Below are 14,882 nucleotides of genomic sequence, written 5' to 3'. Positions count from 1 at the left end.
TCCTTTTGTGAACCTACATGCCTCAACCACCTGTCAATTTGCTGCTGATTCACCTAAAATTCACCACTGTGGGATAATAAAGGACTAAAGGACATTTCTATTCTATTCTATTCTATTCTAAAATGTCCTCAAAGTCTGAAATTGTCATAATCGTATCTGAAGTGGGTTCTTGCTACTGCTGAAATTAAAGCGTCTCAGAAAAAGACTGTAGGTAAGGAGTTATCCTTTGATCTCTAAGAAAAACATAAAGGAGAGGAGTTTACCAGAGAACATAGACAAAGACCAGGACTTCGCAAATAATGTCTGGACAGAGGAGTGAATGTTGAATAAATTAAGCACTAAATAGAATAAATGTTTGGGATAGACCAAAGACAGCTTTCAAGAAAGAAACTTATACAAAATGTGAAACATGGACGAAGTGACATGGTTTGTTTTTCTGCAACAAATTAAAAAAATTAAGTAAACTATTTGACAAAATGCAGTTTAAAGTATTTAGTCAGTACTGTATTGAGTAACTTATTTTTTGTCAGTTTCCTATAGTTTTTCCACATAGAAGTGCCTTTCATCCACACATCATTAGAAACATTAAACACCAATGGGAATAATTTATTGTGTCAATATTTACAGTCATTAATGGTCTGAATTTTTAACACGGCTTAATGACTTCTCAGGAGGCTTAGCCTCACATGGGGGTTTTCTGTCACGCTGCAGGAACATTTAATCAAACAATATTTCCACAATAACAAAAAGTTTAGTAGAGCCTCTGACTTTTTTCGCTTTGGAAAATATTGCAGGAAGGAATATTTTAATGTTTAAATAATCTGTTTTTGGATAGATCTAAAATAAAACTAGAACATTTATTTTTTTTTAAGGTTTTGTTGGCTCTAGTGGCCTTTATTAGAAAGTAGTTTGACAGGAAGGAGGGTTATGAGAGAGGGGGAAGACGTGGCAAATGTCGCCAGGTTGGGAATCGAGCCTGCGACCACCGGCATGACGACTAAGGCCTCAATACATGGGTTGTGCTTGAGAGACCAAGATCATTGGAAGTCAAGCAGGAAACAACACCCTCTGCTGGCTTCAAGATCACCCCCTCAGTGGAAGACGTGGCAGAGACTAGCCAACACGTCAACGATTTGACAAAGCAGGTAGACGATCTTAAAACAGAACTGCAGAGAAAGAATTTTGAACTCCATGAGGAAAGAGACAGAAGGATTGCATGTCAGGCTGAAGTCAAATCCCAGCAGGAGGAGATTCAAAGACTGCAAAAAATGTTGGAAAAAGAACATCACCTGCAAGTCAAACGTGAACAGGTTTCTTGCTCTTCCAAAGTTACAACTGACAAGAACGTTCTTCAACAGCTGGAGTACTTCAAGTGGGAGGCTGCAAAATACGCCTCCCGCAATAAAGGTCTGATTGAAGTAATGGTTGAAGAATACCGAGTGAGACTCAAATATGAGGAGCAGCTCAAAAGTCACTCTGAGCAAGCTTCCAAATTTAAGGCTCAGGAGGAAGCGGTGAAAGCTCTGCAGGGTCAGGTTGCGGACCTGAAGGTGGAGTTGAAACTTGCTCTAGAAAACAACCATCCTAGAGTCTCCACCTGACCAGAGGTCCCCCTTCAAAAATAAGGCTCCCTACAAACAGAGGAGACCAAGGATAGACAGACCTCCAATGGAGGTCCAGGGAGGTCTGAAGAAAGACAGACGTTGAATCAACCAGGGAGGTCCGAGGAAAGATGGACCTCCAATCAACCAGGGAGATCCGAAGAAAGATGGACCTCCAATCAACCAAGGAGGTCTGAGGAAAGATGGACCTCCAATCAACCAAGGAGGTCTGAGGAAAGATGGACCTCCAATCAACCAGGGAGGTCCGAGGAAAGATGGACCTCCAATCAACCAGGGAGGTCCGAAGAAAGATGGACCTCCAATCAAACAGGGAGGTCCAAGGAAAGATGGACCTCCAATCAACCAGGGAGGTTTGAAGAAAGACAGACCTCCAATAAACCAGGGAGGTCTGAAGAAAGACAGACCTCCAATAAACCAGGGAGGTCTGAAGAAAGACAGACCTCCAATAAACCAGGGAGGTCTGAAGAAAGACAGACCTCCAATCAACCAGGGAGGTCTGAAGAAAGACAGACCTTGAATCAACGAGGGGTCTCCATGCATAGCCTGGGTCAGCCTTTACGCCGACCCACACTCAGGTTGCAAACAGAGGAGTCCACGCAAAGCCAAACCTCCACACAAACATGGAGGTCCGAGGAAAGACAGACATCCATGCGACCAACCTCCACTGGTTGCATAGAGGACCTTCATGTTGGCGTTGGCATGAAGGCCAAGCTAAGCCCGGCTTGGCCTTTACACCGACCCACACCCAGGTGGCACTAACCTAGGTCACTATCCAAGCCCAGGTTTTGCCAACACTTTGCATTATGAAAATTTGAGGCAAAGCCTCAAATTTGGCAAAGCCTCAAAAATTTGGCATCTAACGTATGTTAGATGATGGATGAATATTTATTAAACAGTCGACAGTAAAATACGAAACAGAGAATTTGTGAAAATTCATTTGGCTCTGCTACTGTCCAGAAACAGCCAATCAGATCCAAAAGGCAAACTTTTGGTTCTGATTGGTTTCTAATGTGTTGAATGTGTCTCAGCACATTCAACTACTATGTAGTGTACTGCAGCTATGCAATTGGCAGAAAAACAACCTAACATTATATCATCATTATTTATAGAATGATTTAGAAAACAAAATTCTATACAGGCTTGTCAAAACTATTTCAACCCATATTAGAACTTTGCATTGATTTCCCTTCATAGCTGCGATTTTGCCTAACCCAGACATTTTCCCTAACCCAAACCAATACTAGTCTATTCCTAACATTAACTAAACCTTAATTCACATTTTGTCTCTTATCATTACCCCTGACCCAAAGCAATGAATCCATCATATTAGTACAAGTCTTTGGTCCTAATATGATGGACCTAATATGACACTGGACATATAATGGTGCGTTCACACCAAACACATTTTGACCGTCAGGCGCATCTGGTTTACATTCAAACTCTATGTGGAGGCGCGTCGAGGGCTGTTGCGGCGCTCTTTGAGCGTCTAGCACAGCGCAATTTGAACCGTTTGGAGCGTTTGACACATCCAGCGCATCCAATACTTCACATGGACTTTGAATGTAAAGCAGACTCGCCTGTTGTTCAAAATGTGTTTGGTGTGAATGCACCATTAGAATGTTTAGTTCCTATGGTAACAATGACATCATCAGTGATTACATCACTCTTTGATGCATCTAATGAATCTCTATCTTGAGTGTAGCACACAGACTGTTTTTTCAGATCTGTTCCTTATGAGTTAACTTGCAGGTTCCCGTAACTTTGAAGTTGTATTAACACAAACCTGAATTCTTCTGATTTAATAATGGTTCACAGTAACTGCTGATTTTATACCGCTTGCTTTGTTAGCCCTGAGTCTGAAACACGGTGGAGTTATTTTTTGAGGTCGTAACAAAACACTGTAAACTTTTAAGCAAACATTCCATTGTAAGATTTTCTATGAGTTAATTTGAACTTCATAAACTGCCAAAATTGTGTTCAGAGATACACATTACATCATTTCCATTAGGATTAATTAAGCAAAAACACTGATATCTCTGTTGATACTTGGAAAGGACATAAGGGAATCAATAGCTTAAATATTTAATGTGTCTAAATGAGCCACATGGGCTTTTATGCAAGATGCTCTCTTTGCTGCCAGAGAATCCAGTGGAAAAAACAAGCAGTAAACCAGAGTTTTTCCATGGGGGGGTCATGATCCCTGAGGAGGTGCTGCAGCGGGGTGGCAAAATGTCTGATTATACTTTTTTTTCTTAAATTCAAGATTGTGTCTTTAAATACACAATAACATGAATTGATCATGTAACAAATGGACACGAAGCATAAAATAATATTTCAGTAAGAAATGCACACATTCAGTGAACACAAATCTGTTCTATCAAATGTTTCTGCCTTTTGGGGCACTGCTGTGGTGCAGGGGTAGAGTTGCATGGCCCGCGACGTGGCTTTCATCATGAGTTCGAGTTCTGGCCCGATGACCTTTGCCACAAGTCTTTGCATTACTAGTCTGCACAGAAGTACATTGTTGTACTTTTGTGTACTAGAAGTACTAGAATACTTCAAGTATTCCAGAAGAGTACTAGAAGTATTCAAATGCTCTCCAGACTGGAGAACATTAAGATCCCTGTGCGAAACACTTCTCCAAAGTGTACCAAAGTAGCAAAACTCAAAATTGTTTCAAAACTTCGCCACAAGTAACTCTTTTTAAGGTTTTATCGGCTCTAGTGGCCTTTATTTGGTAAGAGTGGAAAATGGGTAATGAAGGAGGGGTAAGACAGGTGGCAAAAGTCAGACCAGGCCTCGAACTCGTGATGGCCATTGAACAATAGGCCCTCCGCACATGGATTGTGCTTTGGCTCTGTGCCACTGCAGCACCCCACAAGTAACATTTTTACATATTAATTCAAACTATGAAGTTACTGTAAAGTTTTGCAAAAAATAAAACTTAATCAGAAGAACAGTTGGTCTATAATTACAGCAAATTTCCGTTCATCAAAGTTCTCACAGTCATCATCAGAATAATTACAGTCACGTATATCTCTCTCTTCTGAACAGTAACAGCAATAACAGCGATTCCATAACAGCAGAATCTGAAATATGTTGAATATATAAAACTCATATCGTTGATGTTTACAATAGTGTGAAATATGCAAATGTCACTAAAGCAACCACTACTAAGTAGATATAAATCTGCAGCACGTGAGTACATTGACCTACGTGTTTCAAAAATGTCCTGCTTGAGACACTTCCATGCCTCAAAAGTGTTTTGGTGGCTTATGTTCAGACAAATGTCCAGACCTGTACGGTTCAAGCAAACTTCAAACTTCAGTTCATTGTTTATTAAAAAAGTACCATTTAACTTTTCAAACTATGCACACCGACACAAAGTGACTGTTATACATTTTTATGATGCAATCAGGTCAATATTTACTGAAAAAATAAATGAGTAGGGGTATGAATATTTAATGTATCTAAATAAGCCATCATGAGGATTGAGCTAAATGCATGGAGCATTACTCATTAGACCTCAGAGTTACATCATACCAAAGACAAAATCAACACAACTCACACTTCTAACAAATAAAGTCTAAAAGAAATCCAACTTTTGGTTGTGACTTTCTTTTGCTACAGAGTATCTCAAAAGAAAGGGATAAATTAATTAATTAAAGCGCAACTGACTACTCTAAAACGTAAATCCAATGCATGGTCACACACTTCACACTGAAACACAAAAGGATCAAAATGTGAAAATAAATGAGCGAACATATGTCAATGTACACTAAAAAATCTTTTTAGAGGGATGATGGTGGTAGGAGTTCATCCCTCGATCAGTGGGTTACTGACCGCTCTGTCCGCCTCCATATTTGTGTCCTTGACATGTTAAGGGGATTAAAGACACTTTACCACCCTTCCTGCAGGTTACAGTGAGAGGGCCTGGTGAATGGCAGCCTTACCTCTGTCAGTGTGACCCAGGGCAACTATGGCTACTATCCAGTAGCTTGTCACCATCAGTGTATGAATGGGTAAATGACTGAATGTAGTGTGAAGTGCTTTGGGATCCTCTGGCTTGTACAAGACCTATTAAAAGTGTTGTACAAGCTATTTACTTACATTTTTGTCAGTTATTTAATTGATCATTCCTAGAAAAGCTAAATTAAAAACTGAGGCAGAGCTTCTGATAAAGGCCCTGTGTGTGTGTGCGTGTGTGCATGCGTGTGTGTGTAAATAAAAATTGTCTTTCCAGCGTGTCCTTGGTGTTCCTCTGGGTCTCCTCCTGCTGGAACGTGCCTGGAACACCTCGCCATGGAAGCATCCTTTCACTGGAACTAAGAGGCCAAGCTCAGCTCCTGACAAACAAGCCCACACCATGATCCCACCTCCACCAAATTTTACACTTGGCACAGGCAGTCAGACAAGTATTTTTTATTAATACCATTGGTTAAAAAAATTGTTTCGTATTTATTTTTTGTTCAAGACTGAATCATTTAGGAGTGGCAAAACAAGCAAATACAGTACAACTAAAGAGTGCAAAGACTATATATCGACTCCTTTACGTATAAGATTAAAAGCTGGAATTCAACCACACTTAAACTCGCTTTGCTTGAAGAAAAAAATCTAACAATTGTGTTTATTTGTTTTCAGTGGCTTCATGACTGATAGTTATTTTCAATGACATTTACATCACAACTTCTTACTACATGACGAAGGAAAAAACGTAGTGAGACGCAAGGGGTGTGTCCGCACTGATCAGATAAATAGTATAGAATGGAAGGTTCAATCATTAGATCTGGCACTGTTTGCATGTAAAGGAGGCATATTGATGGAAAGAAATTTAGGACATCTTTGTAGCTATCTTTGTTCTAATAATGAAGTGTATTTATGAGTATCTCACTGTGTTGTGTGTGTGACAGTCCCATATTTTTAGTGTTTGCTTGCCATGTTCTTTACTAATCAAACTCTGTTAAATACCACTGTAAGTCTGCAGCGTGAGGGGCTTCTGGGGATACTGACAACTACCATCATGACAACATTGCAGTGTGCCTTGTTTCTCTTCATCAACATGACCATGCTATACACTTTGAGAAGCAAACAGGTGTTTCGGGAGACGTCTCGCTACATTCTGCTGTTTAACCTTCTCTTTGCAGACACTGTGCAGCTGGCACAAAGTCAGTCAATGTTTCTGCTGTCTTCTTTTAGATTGACATTGTTGTATCCGGTCTGTGCTGCTCTAACGGCATTCAGCAGTTTAACACTCTCTGCCTCAATCGTTACACTGGTGATCATGTGTTTAGAAAGGTACATAGCTGTATGCTATCCTTTGAGACACAGTGCCATCATCACCATCAGAAACACAGGAATGGTAATCTGTGTTATCTGGTGTGTCAGTTCATTACACGTCGTTTCACAATTAAGTTTAATGTTAAAGTTTTCATTCCAAGACCTGCAGCACAAAGAGATGATGGATTTTTGTGGAAAAGAGAGCGTGTTTCTCGATCCGGTGTCTGCTCTATATGACAGAGCTTTCACTTATTTTCTGTTTGTGCTCGGAGGTGTAACTGTCACTTTCTCCTACACTGGCATCATTGTGGCAGCTCACTCTGCCTCCACTGACAAAGCATCAGCCAGCAAGGCTCGAAGAACCCTGCTGCTGCATCTGCTGCAAATGGGCCTGACAATGTCCTCGACAATATACAACTCACTGATTATAGCCATCTCAAAGAATCTAGGGAGAGTTGAAGCTGTGCGTATCCAGGTCTTTCTGTATATCTGTATAATTGTTCTTCCCAAATGCCTGAGTTCCCTCATCTATGGCCTCAGAGACCAGACTATCAGACCCATCCTCATGTTGAATCTTAGCTGTCAGTGGAGAGGCTCAGTTTTAAAACCTGCTGTGCAAACCAAGAAAAACATCAAAGTTCTAGTTACTTAATGTCTGTGAATGTTATTTAACGTGTTCAACATCAATTTTCAAAGCAAAAAGATTTACACAAACATGTTTTTGTAATATTTGAAGTATATTCTAATAGTCAACTGTATTATTCACTGCTTTACGTGTTTCCCTGTAAGTCTGCACTATAGCTATAAGGTATGTAAAACTGGAAGGAGTAAAATTTTGCTGTCTTTAATATGTGCATTTTTAGCCTTGTCGGACTGTTTAAGGCTTAAACATTTATAAAGTCATTTCATTCTATACTTTATGGTGTGAGATTTATTAATCTATAGTTCAATTTAACTCATCACTGCATTGAAAGCTTACATATAGTCTGTTTTTGGTTTAATTTAGAAAACACCTTTTTAAACAAAGCATTTTTTTACATTGAATGTGTCGTATAATTGTTGAAGGAAGCGAGATTTCAATTAAATTCAATTCAATAATACCTCAGATCCAATGTTGGGAATGTTGTTAAATGTTGTAACTCGTATCATCCAAGTTTCTTGGAGTTGTACATGCATGGCTGTGGGCAAGAAGGATCTCATGTAACGTCTGTATTAAAACAGTTATGAAGAAGCCTCTGACTGAAGATACTGTTTTATAACATGAGGATAATGCTCAGGATTGTCAGTGTTTCTTCATTTATAAGTAAAACAGGATCCAGGCAACATGTATGTTATCGGTGAGAGAAACCTATGTATTATCAATTCAGAGTGAAAATGAAAGGTTAGATTACAGTCCCCCGAGATGCTCATATGCTGCTGACCACCTGACAGGTGAAGGTTGTGAGCAGCACATACATAAGCTTGATTGACACTGGTAAAACATTCATCCTGGCTGTGATTGGTTGTTTTTTACTGGGAGTGGTGCATTTCTGCAAATGGCAGTTGGACCACTGGCAGAGACAATATGAGATGAACTCTCATTTTCTACTGTCAGGCCATAATTAAAAGTTTTAAAAACTGTATACAAAATATTTTTATAAAAGTTACCTACAGTAACTTCAAGTAGCAGCCACGTGAAGCAAATCAATGGCGTGGGCAAGACCGAAGGACAGAGTAATCAACAGTATCAAAACCTGAGGTCCAGCAACACCAAGACAACAGGGCCCGACCCATCAACCGTCAGAAATGTCACCGAGTACCTTTAGTACTCATTGCTCTCATACACAGCGCTATGTTGCTATCTAAAGTCACACTTAAATTTTTCAAAAATAGAATTATTTTCTAAATATGGTTGTTGCTGTGCAAAATGAAGTTTCTGTAGAACCTTGAATATGAAAGTGTAAGACTAGGACCAATCATGTCAAAAAGCTTTTCCAATAACTTACTGAGAAGTATTAAAATTATTTCATTTAACTACAACAGGCATAGCCCTTTACAAAACACTACAGTTCACATATAGGTATGCTGGACATGAAGACATAAGAGGCAGGTGTTCTAACAACATTAGCCAATTAAATTGCACACACCAGTCTCAGGTGTTTCAAGTCTAATCAGATAAATATTGGGTGAAAAAAGGGAATTCATGCAGACCATCTCCAGGTAAACGAGTGTGAATAGCAGGTCTATTAGTTGGCTTTAATATGTGAACTCTACAACAATGCAGATTATAAACATGATATAAGTGTTTGGGTACAATCATTTTTATTCTGCTTAAGATCTATGTGGGTTTAATCTGCTTAAAATGTCAAAATGACCTCCACTAACCAAACTCAGTTGAACGCAACTTTTAATCTGCAGCGTCAGGGAATCCTAGGGGTGGCATTTTTTTCCACTGTGACGACTTTGCCATGCTGTGTGTTTCTTTTCATCAATGTGACAATGTTGTACACCTTGAGGAGTAAAGAGGTGTTTCGAGAGACTTCTCGTTATATTCTGCTGTTTAACCTTCTGTTTTCAGACACCATCCAGCTGGCACACAGTCAATCAATGTTTTTACTGTCTGCCTTTAGAGTAACACTGCTGTATTCTGTATGTGTGGGCTTGACTATTCTCAACAATATGACACTCAGCGTTTCTATTATCACACTGGTGGTTATGTGTCTGGAGAGATACATAGCTGTGTGCTTTCCATTCAAGCACAGTGTGTTGATCACCACAAAAAACACAGGAGTGGTTATTTTGGTCATTTGGTGTTTCACTTCTCTTAGGGTCATTGTCGCACTCAGTCTAATTTTTAAATTTTCTTTTGACAATGTAAAGGAAATGCAAATGGTAGACTTCTGTGGTAAAGACAGTGTGTTTTCTGATCCAGCCTCTGACATTTTTAACAAAGCGTTCACCTATTTTCTGTGTGCATTAGGGGGTGTAGCTGTTGTTTTCTCCTATACTGGTATCGTTGTAGCAGCTCGTTCTGCCTCCACAGACAAAGCTTCAGCCAACAAGGCGCGAAGGACTCTGCTGCTGCATCTGCTGCAGCTGGGCCTCACACTGTCCTCAACAATACACAACTCACTGCTCATAGTTATCTCAAATAATCTAGACAGGATTCAAGCTGTGAACATGCAGATTGCTCTTTACGTTTGTGTTATTGTCCTTCCTAAATGCCTGAGCTCCCTCATATACGGCCTCAGAGACCAGACAATCAGACCTGTTCTTATGTTGAATCTCACCTGTCAGTGGAGAAGCTCAGCTTTCATTTTCAACATCCAACCTAGAAATAAAATCAGAACACATGTAACCTGACAGATGTAATTTTCGACAATTTTAAAGAGAAAAACTTTATTGTAGACTGTCTTAATGATTGCTACTGAAATCTAAAACCTAATAAAACAATTTATTTCTTAAACAGGAGCTGGAATGGTGCTTTTTCATACAGAACTAAGTATGATACACTATAACAGACGCTGAAATAACTAGGACTAAACAAATAATCTGAATAGACTCAAACAAATAAGATCAACCAAACGTGCGATAACAAAATAACTAAGAAACAAACATAACTAAAAACACTATGCAGGAAAAACAAGAACAATGCAAATCTAACCAAAATAAATTACCCAAAACAATGGTAAGAAGGTAAGACTACAGTTAATAGAGAATTACTGATAAAACAGAAAAAACACAAAAATAAAAATCCAACCCAAAACCCAGGGTCCTGCCAACTGTGTAGTATTATATGTGCCAAGCTGATTATAAAGTAGATATTGTATAAATTTCAAAGCCTATTTTAATAATACTTCAAAGTTCTGCTCTACTTGCCAGAATCCAATTGGAAATGAAAACGTGACTAAACTGAGGAAGATTTCTTTAGAAATGCAGGAGCATAGCAGGCCGTTTGATTTGTAATGTGATGCTCTGTAGTGACACACACTATTGCACCTGAGATACACAAATTAGACCCAAGCAGCAAAAGCACTGCAAAGACCTACTGTAATTTCAATGCTACTGTACCTCCATGAAACAAACTGGCTTTTTGGAGGTGCAAACATTTCTAAAAACTCACCAAACTGTCCACACGTCAGTCATGCATGACATGTAAATATTTTAAGGCTTTTGCAACAGTCACATGAGCTGTGTATTGTGTGTAGTTATAGTAACTAATCTTATTACTTGCTATGACCTGGACTTGGTGCATTCCTCCTGCCCATGTGCTAGACAATTTAATTCAATTAAAAATCTCTAAAAAATATACTAGATTAGGACCAGGATGGCCAAAACCTTTCCTGATGTTCCTTACTGTCCCCACTGTGAAGGTCAACCTATCGACTTTATGCACATGTTGTGCAGAACTGTTTAATAACAGAATATAATGCAACAGAAAAGAAAAATAAATAACCTTCATTATCTCTCATTGGGAGATTCTGGTGTAGCATCAGCAAAGTGATAGCGAATCAAAGCCTGTTGATTCACATAAAGACAAAACATAAAATGTATAAAAAGAGAACTAAGACTAAAATAATGTACAGTAACGCCAAAATTACAAGATTCAATAGAGCTGTTTTTAAAATAGTGTAACTCAAAGAAATGTGCAACTGAGCAGAAAAATTTAAGAAATTTACGAAATGTTCATGCCTATTCCTGCATAAAAAAACAGACCATTTTTCAAAACTGACACTAAGAACTTTGCAGACTGCAGAGGTGTAAAGGTAACAGCGGAAATGTTTTCTGAAATAATGTAAGAAAACAACACATCTAAGGGATTTTTAAAGTGCTCCAAACTGAGAGAGAGCTGCTAGAACAGACCGCCTACTTGCAAGGTGCTGGAAGTTCAGAGTAATGTGTTTAACATAATGTTTGGTGTTTATCTTTCTTCCAAGCCATTATTCGTTCATGGATAAATCCTATTGGATGTTGCAGTCATGAAAGCGTTGTCACCACGAATGTTTGCATTTAGTTCTTGGAACATTCAGAAAGAACAACAATGTTCTTTCCGTTTGTATGAAAATAGTCATACAAACTTTCTTTGGTGGAGTCGGGATGGTTGTCTAAAAACTTTGTATGCTCTGTTCTGTATTGGTCCTCAAAATCAGCCACCTGCTCTCTAAGGTGGGATTTATTACTCGCACAAGAACTGAAAAAAACCCCCACAAAGATATAGGATGGAACATAACTATTAAGAGCTTTAAAAACAAACAATATCATTTTAAAATTTATTGATAAATGGAGAGGATGTCAGTGGAGGGAAGACAAAACAGGAGTGATGAGCTTATGAAGGTGTCAGTTAAAAGCAGCCACATTTTGGCCCGACTGAAGTCTGAGAGACGGCAACATAAAGAGCTAACAGAAATAAATTCCAATGTTAATAAAAGTGTGCATAGCCTTCTCAATTAAAAACAAAGGTGGTAAAAGCTTGATTTGACTACTGAATCAACCATAAGCTAAAAATAAGGCTTATCTTGGTTTTAAGAAGAGGCCTTACATAATGTTCAAAGGCAATTCAATCAATACCTCAACTAAGACCAAATTTAATAAAAAACAAGAGTAGGACAAATTATATTAAAAGGTTTTTCCAATAACTTGGTAGGAAGAAGTATCAAAATGATTTAATCTAACTACAATCCTAGTGCAATACAAAACACTATAGTTCTAACAACATTAGCCAATTAAATTTCACACACCAGTCTCAAGTGTTTAAAGTCTAATCGTATAAATATTGGGCGAAGGAAAGCCAAGTCACGCAGACCATCTCCAGGTAACCGAGCGTGAAAAGGAGGTTTGAAATATATGGGCACTGCAACTGTCTGGGTAAAAAGTATGAAATGATTTATTGGATACAACAAATATATTTTAACTGAGTTTCCCAAATTTCTCTTCTGAAATCTATGTGAATTTAATCTTTAATATGTCCACTAACCAAACTCAGTTGAACACAACTTTTAATCTGCAGCGTCAGGGAATCCTAGGGGTGGCATTTTTTTCCACTGTGACGACTTTGCCATGCTGTGTGTTTCTTTTCATCAATGTGACAATGTTGTACACCTTGAGGAGTAAAGAGGTGTTTCGAGAGACGTCTCGTTACATTCTGCTGTTTAACCTTCTGTTTTCAGACACCATCCAGCTGGCACACAATCAGTCGATGTTTTTACTGCCTCCATTTAGAGTAACTCTGCTGTATTCTGTGTGTGTGGTTTTAGTTTCATTTAACAGCCTCACACTCAGCGTTTCTGTTATCACACTGGTGGTTATGTGTCTGGAGAGATACATAGCTGTGTGCTTTCCATTCAAGCACAGTGTGTTGATCACCACAAAAAACACAGGAGTGGTTATTTTGGTCATTTGGTGTTTCACTTCTCTTAGGGTCATTGTCGCACTAAGTCTAATTTTCAAAGTTTCTTTTGACAATGTAAAGGAAATGCAAATGGTAGACTTCTGTGGTAAAGACAGTGTGTTTTCTGATCCAGCCTCTGACATTTTTAACAAAGCGTTCACCTATTTTCTGTGTGCATTAGGGGGTGTAGCTGTTGTTTTCTCCTATACTGGTGTCGTTGTAGCAGCTCGTTCTGCCTCCACAGACAAAGCTTCAGCCAACAAGGCGCGAAGGACTCTGCTGCTGCATCTGCTGCAGCTGGGCCTCACACTGTCCTCAACAATACACAACTCACTGCTCATAGTTATCTCAAATAATCTAGACAGGATTCAAGCTGTGAACATGCAGATTGCTCTTTACGTTTGTGTTATTGTCCTTCCTAAATGCCTGAGCTCCCTCATATACGGCCTCAGAGACCAGACAATCAGACCTGTTCTTATGTTGAATCTCACCTGTCAGTGGAGAGGCTCAGCTTTAATTTCCAACGTCCAAGCTAGAAATAAAATCAGAACACATGTAACCTGACGGATGCAATTTCCTTCTAAAGGTTTATTTTTTTGACTTCCACATTTTAATCATCACAATTTTAAAGAGAAACCCTTGGCTAAAGGATTGATTTTATGACTCCTACTGCAATCTAATAGCTACAAAATAAATACAATTTGTTATGTCAAGACTGGAATTTGAATTATGGTGTTTTGTATAGAGCTAAAACTGACATAAGGATAATTTTCTGTCAGGTTGTCATTCTACTAACAGATTGATTCATCTCAATCTGAGAGTAGAATAAATTCATACAATAACCAAGTAAAAATGCTACAAAAAATTGTCAGGGAAAACTGCAATGTATTAAAAACATTAATATGAGGTGAAAATGTAAGCCTGTTCGAGCAGAAAGCAATGAGATAAATAAAAGCAGTGTAAAAAATTAAAGAAGTCTATTTATTTGGTTTAACTTTCATAAATAACATATTCATTGTACCACACTTTAACTCTTTAAATATCAAAAATCCTCCTTATATCTCTGTTAGATATTTTTATATTTACCAGGATTCTAGTGGATGTCAGAGTTTGACTAAATTCTTTCGAAGGAATTTATAAGTAGAGGAAGCAGTTTGATTTTGTAAGTTATTACAGCATTAGTTCTCCTGTATCACCGCACAATTTGTACCTGAAATACACTAAAGGCCCTTAAGTGACGTAAATCACAATCCAGTCAACAAGTGTGGTCAGCTGTCGATCAAATCTCTTCGGTGTCGTAACTGGCTCGGTGCGGCTAGTGCTACCCCAGAAGTACAAAAATGTGAGATTAGCCAGACAGAGCAACACCAGATCTGCTAATGGAAAATGAATCTGGCTGGGGCGGACCGGGACTGAACCAGTTAAAGGCAGTCTAGTGTAAAATTGCCTCAATTACGTAAAACCAGCCAATTACCCCTATTATAATGGAAGACCTTACTCTTCTGTTAAATGCACTGAACATTTAGGGGTCTAAACATACTCACACTCACCAAACATAAAACAAAATTCAGCCCCAAGTGACACCTTTGGATTCCAATGGAATAAAAAATGTCTAT

The 14,882-nt window shown here is 38.6% G+C and overlaps 3 protein-coding genes across 3 annotated transcripts; all 3 read left to right on the top strand.

The window, feature by feature from the left end:
- Positions 1-6,558: 6,558 nt before the first annotated feature.
- On the top strand, positions 6,559-7,551 carry LOC106922278 (odorant receptor 131-2-like). The gene has a single exon (XM_014994560.2). It carries the CDS (start codon positions 6,559-6,561, stop codon positions 7,549-7,551), a length of 993 nt encoding a protein of 330 aa, XP_014850046.2.
- Positions 7,552-9,248: 1,697 nt separating this feature from the next.
- Positions 9,249-10,801, top strand: LOC106922273 (odorant receptor 131-2-like). Its single transcript, XM_014994554.2, has one exon. The coding sequence runs from the start codon at positions 9,249-9,251 to the stop codon at positions 10,239-10,241; it is 993 nt and encodes a 330-aa protein (XP_014850040.2). The 3' UTR covers positions 10,242-10,801.
- Positions 10,802-12,828: 2,027 nt separating this feature from the next.
- On the top strand, positions 12,829-13,830 carry LOC106922274 (odorant receptor 131-2-like). The gene has a single exon (XM_014994555.2). The coding sequence runs from the start codon at positions 12,841-12,843 to the stop codon at positions 13,828-13,830; it is 990 nt and encodes a 329-aa protein (XP_014850041.2). The 5' UTR covers positions 12,829-12,840.
- Positions 13,831-14,882: the final 1,052 nt, after the last annotated feature.

The sequence above is a fragment of the Poecilia mexicana genome, unplaced genomic scaffold (genome assembly GCF_051168715.1).
Source record: "Poecilia mexicana isolate PSO_F unplaced genomic scaffold, ASM5116871v1 scaffold_14, whole genome shotgun sequence".
In the NCBI taxonomy this organism is placed as follows: Eukaryota; Metazoa; Chordata; class Actinopteri; order Cyprinodontiformes; family Poeciliidae; genus Poecilia; species Poecilia mexicana.
This window is presented reverse-complemented; position numbering and strand designations above follow the sequence as displayed.

Coding starts and splice junctions, on each gene's coding strand:
- LOC106922278 (XM_014994560.2), top strand. CDS start 6,559: ATGTTCTTTACTAATCAAACTCTGTTAAATACCACTGTAAGTCTGCAG.
- LOC106922273 (XM_014994554.2), top strand. CDS start 9,249: ATGACCTCCACTAACCAAACTCAGTTGAACGCAACTTTTAATCTGCAG.
- LOC106922274 (XM_014994555.2), top strand. CDS start 12,841: ATGTCCACTAACCAAACTCAGTTGAACACAACTTTTAATCTGCAGCGT.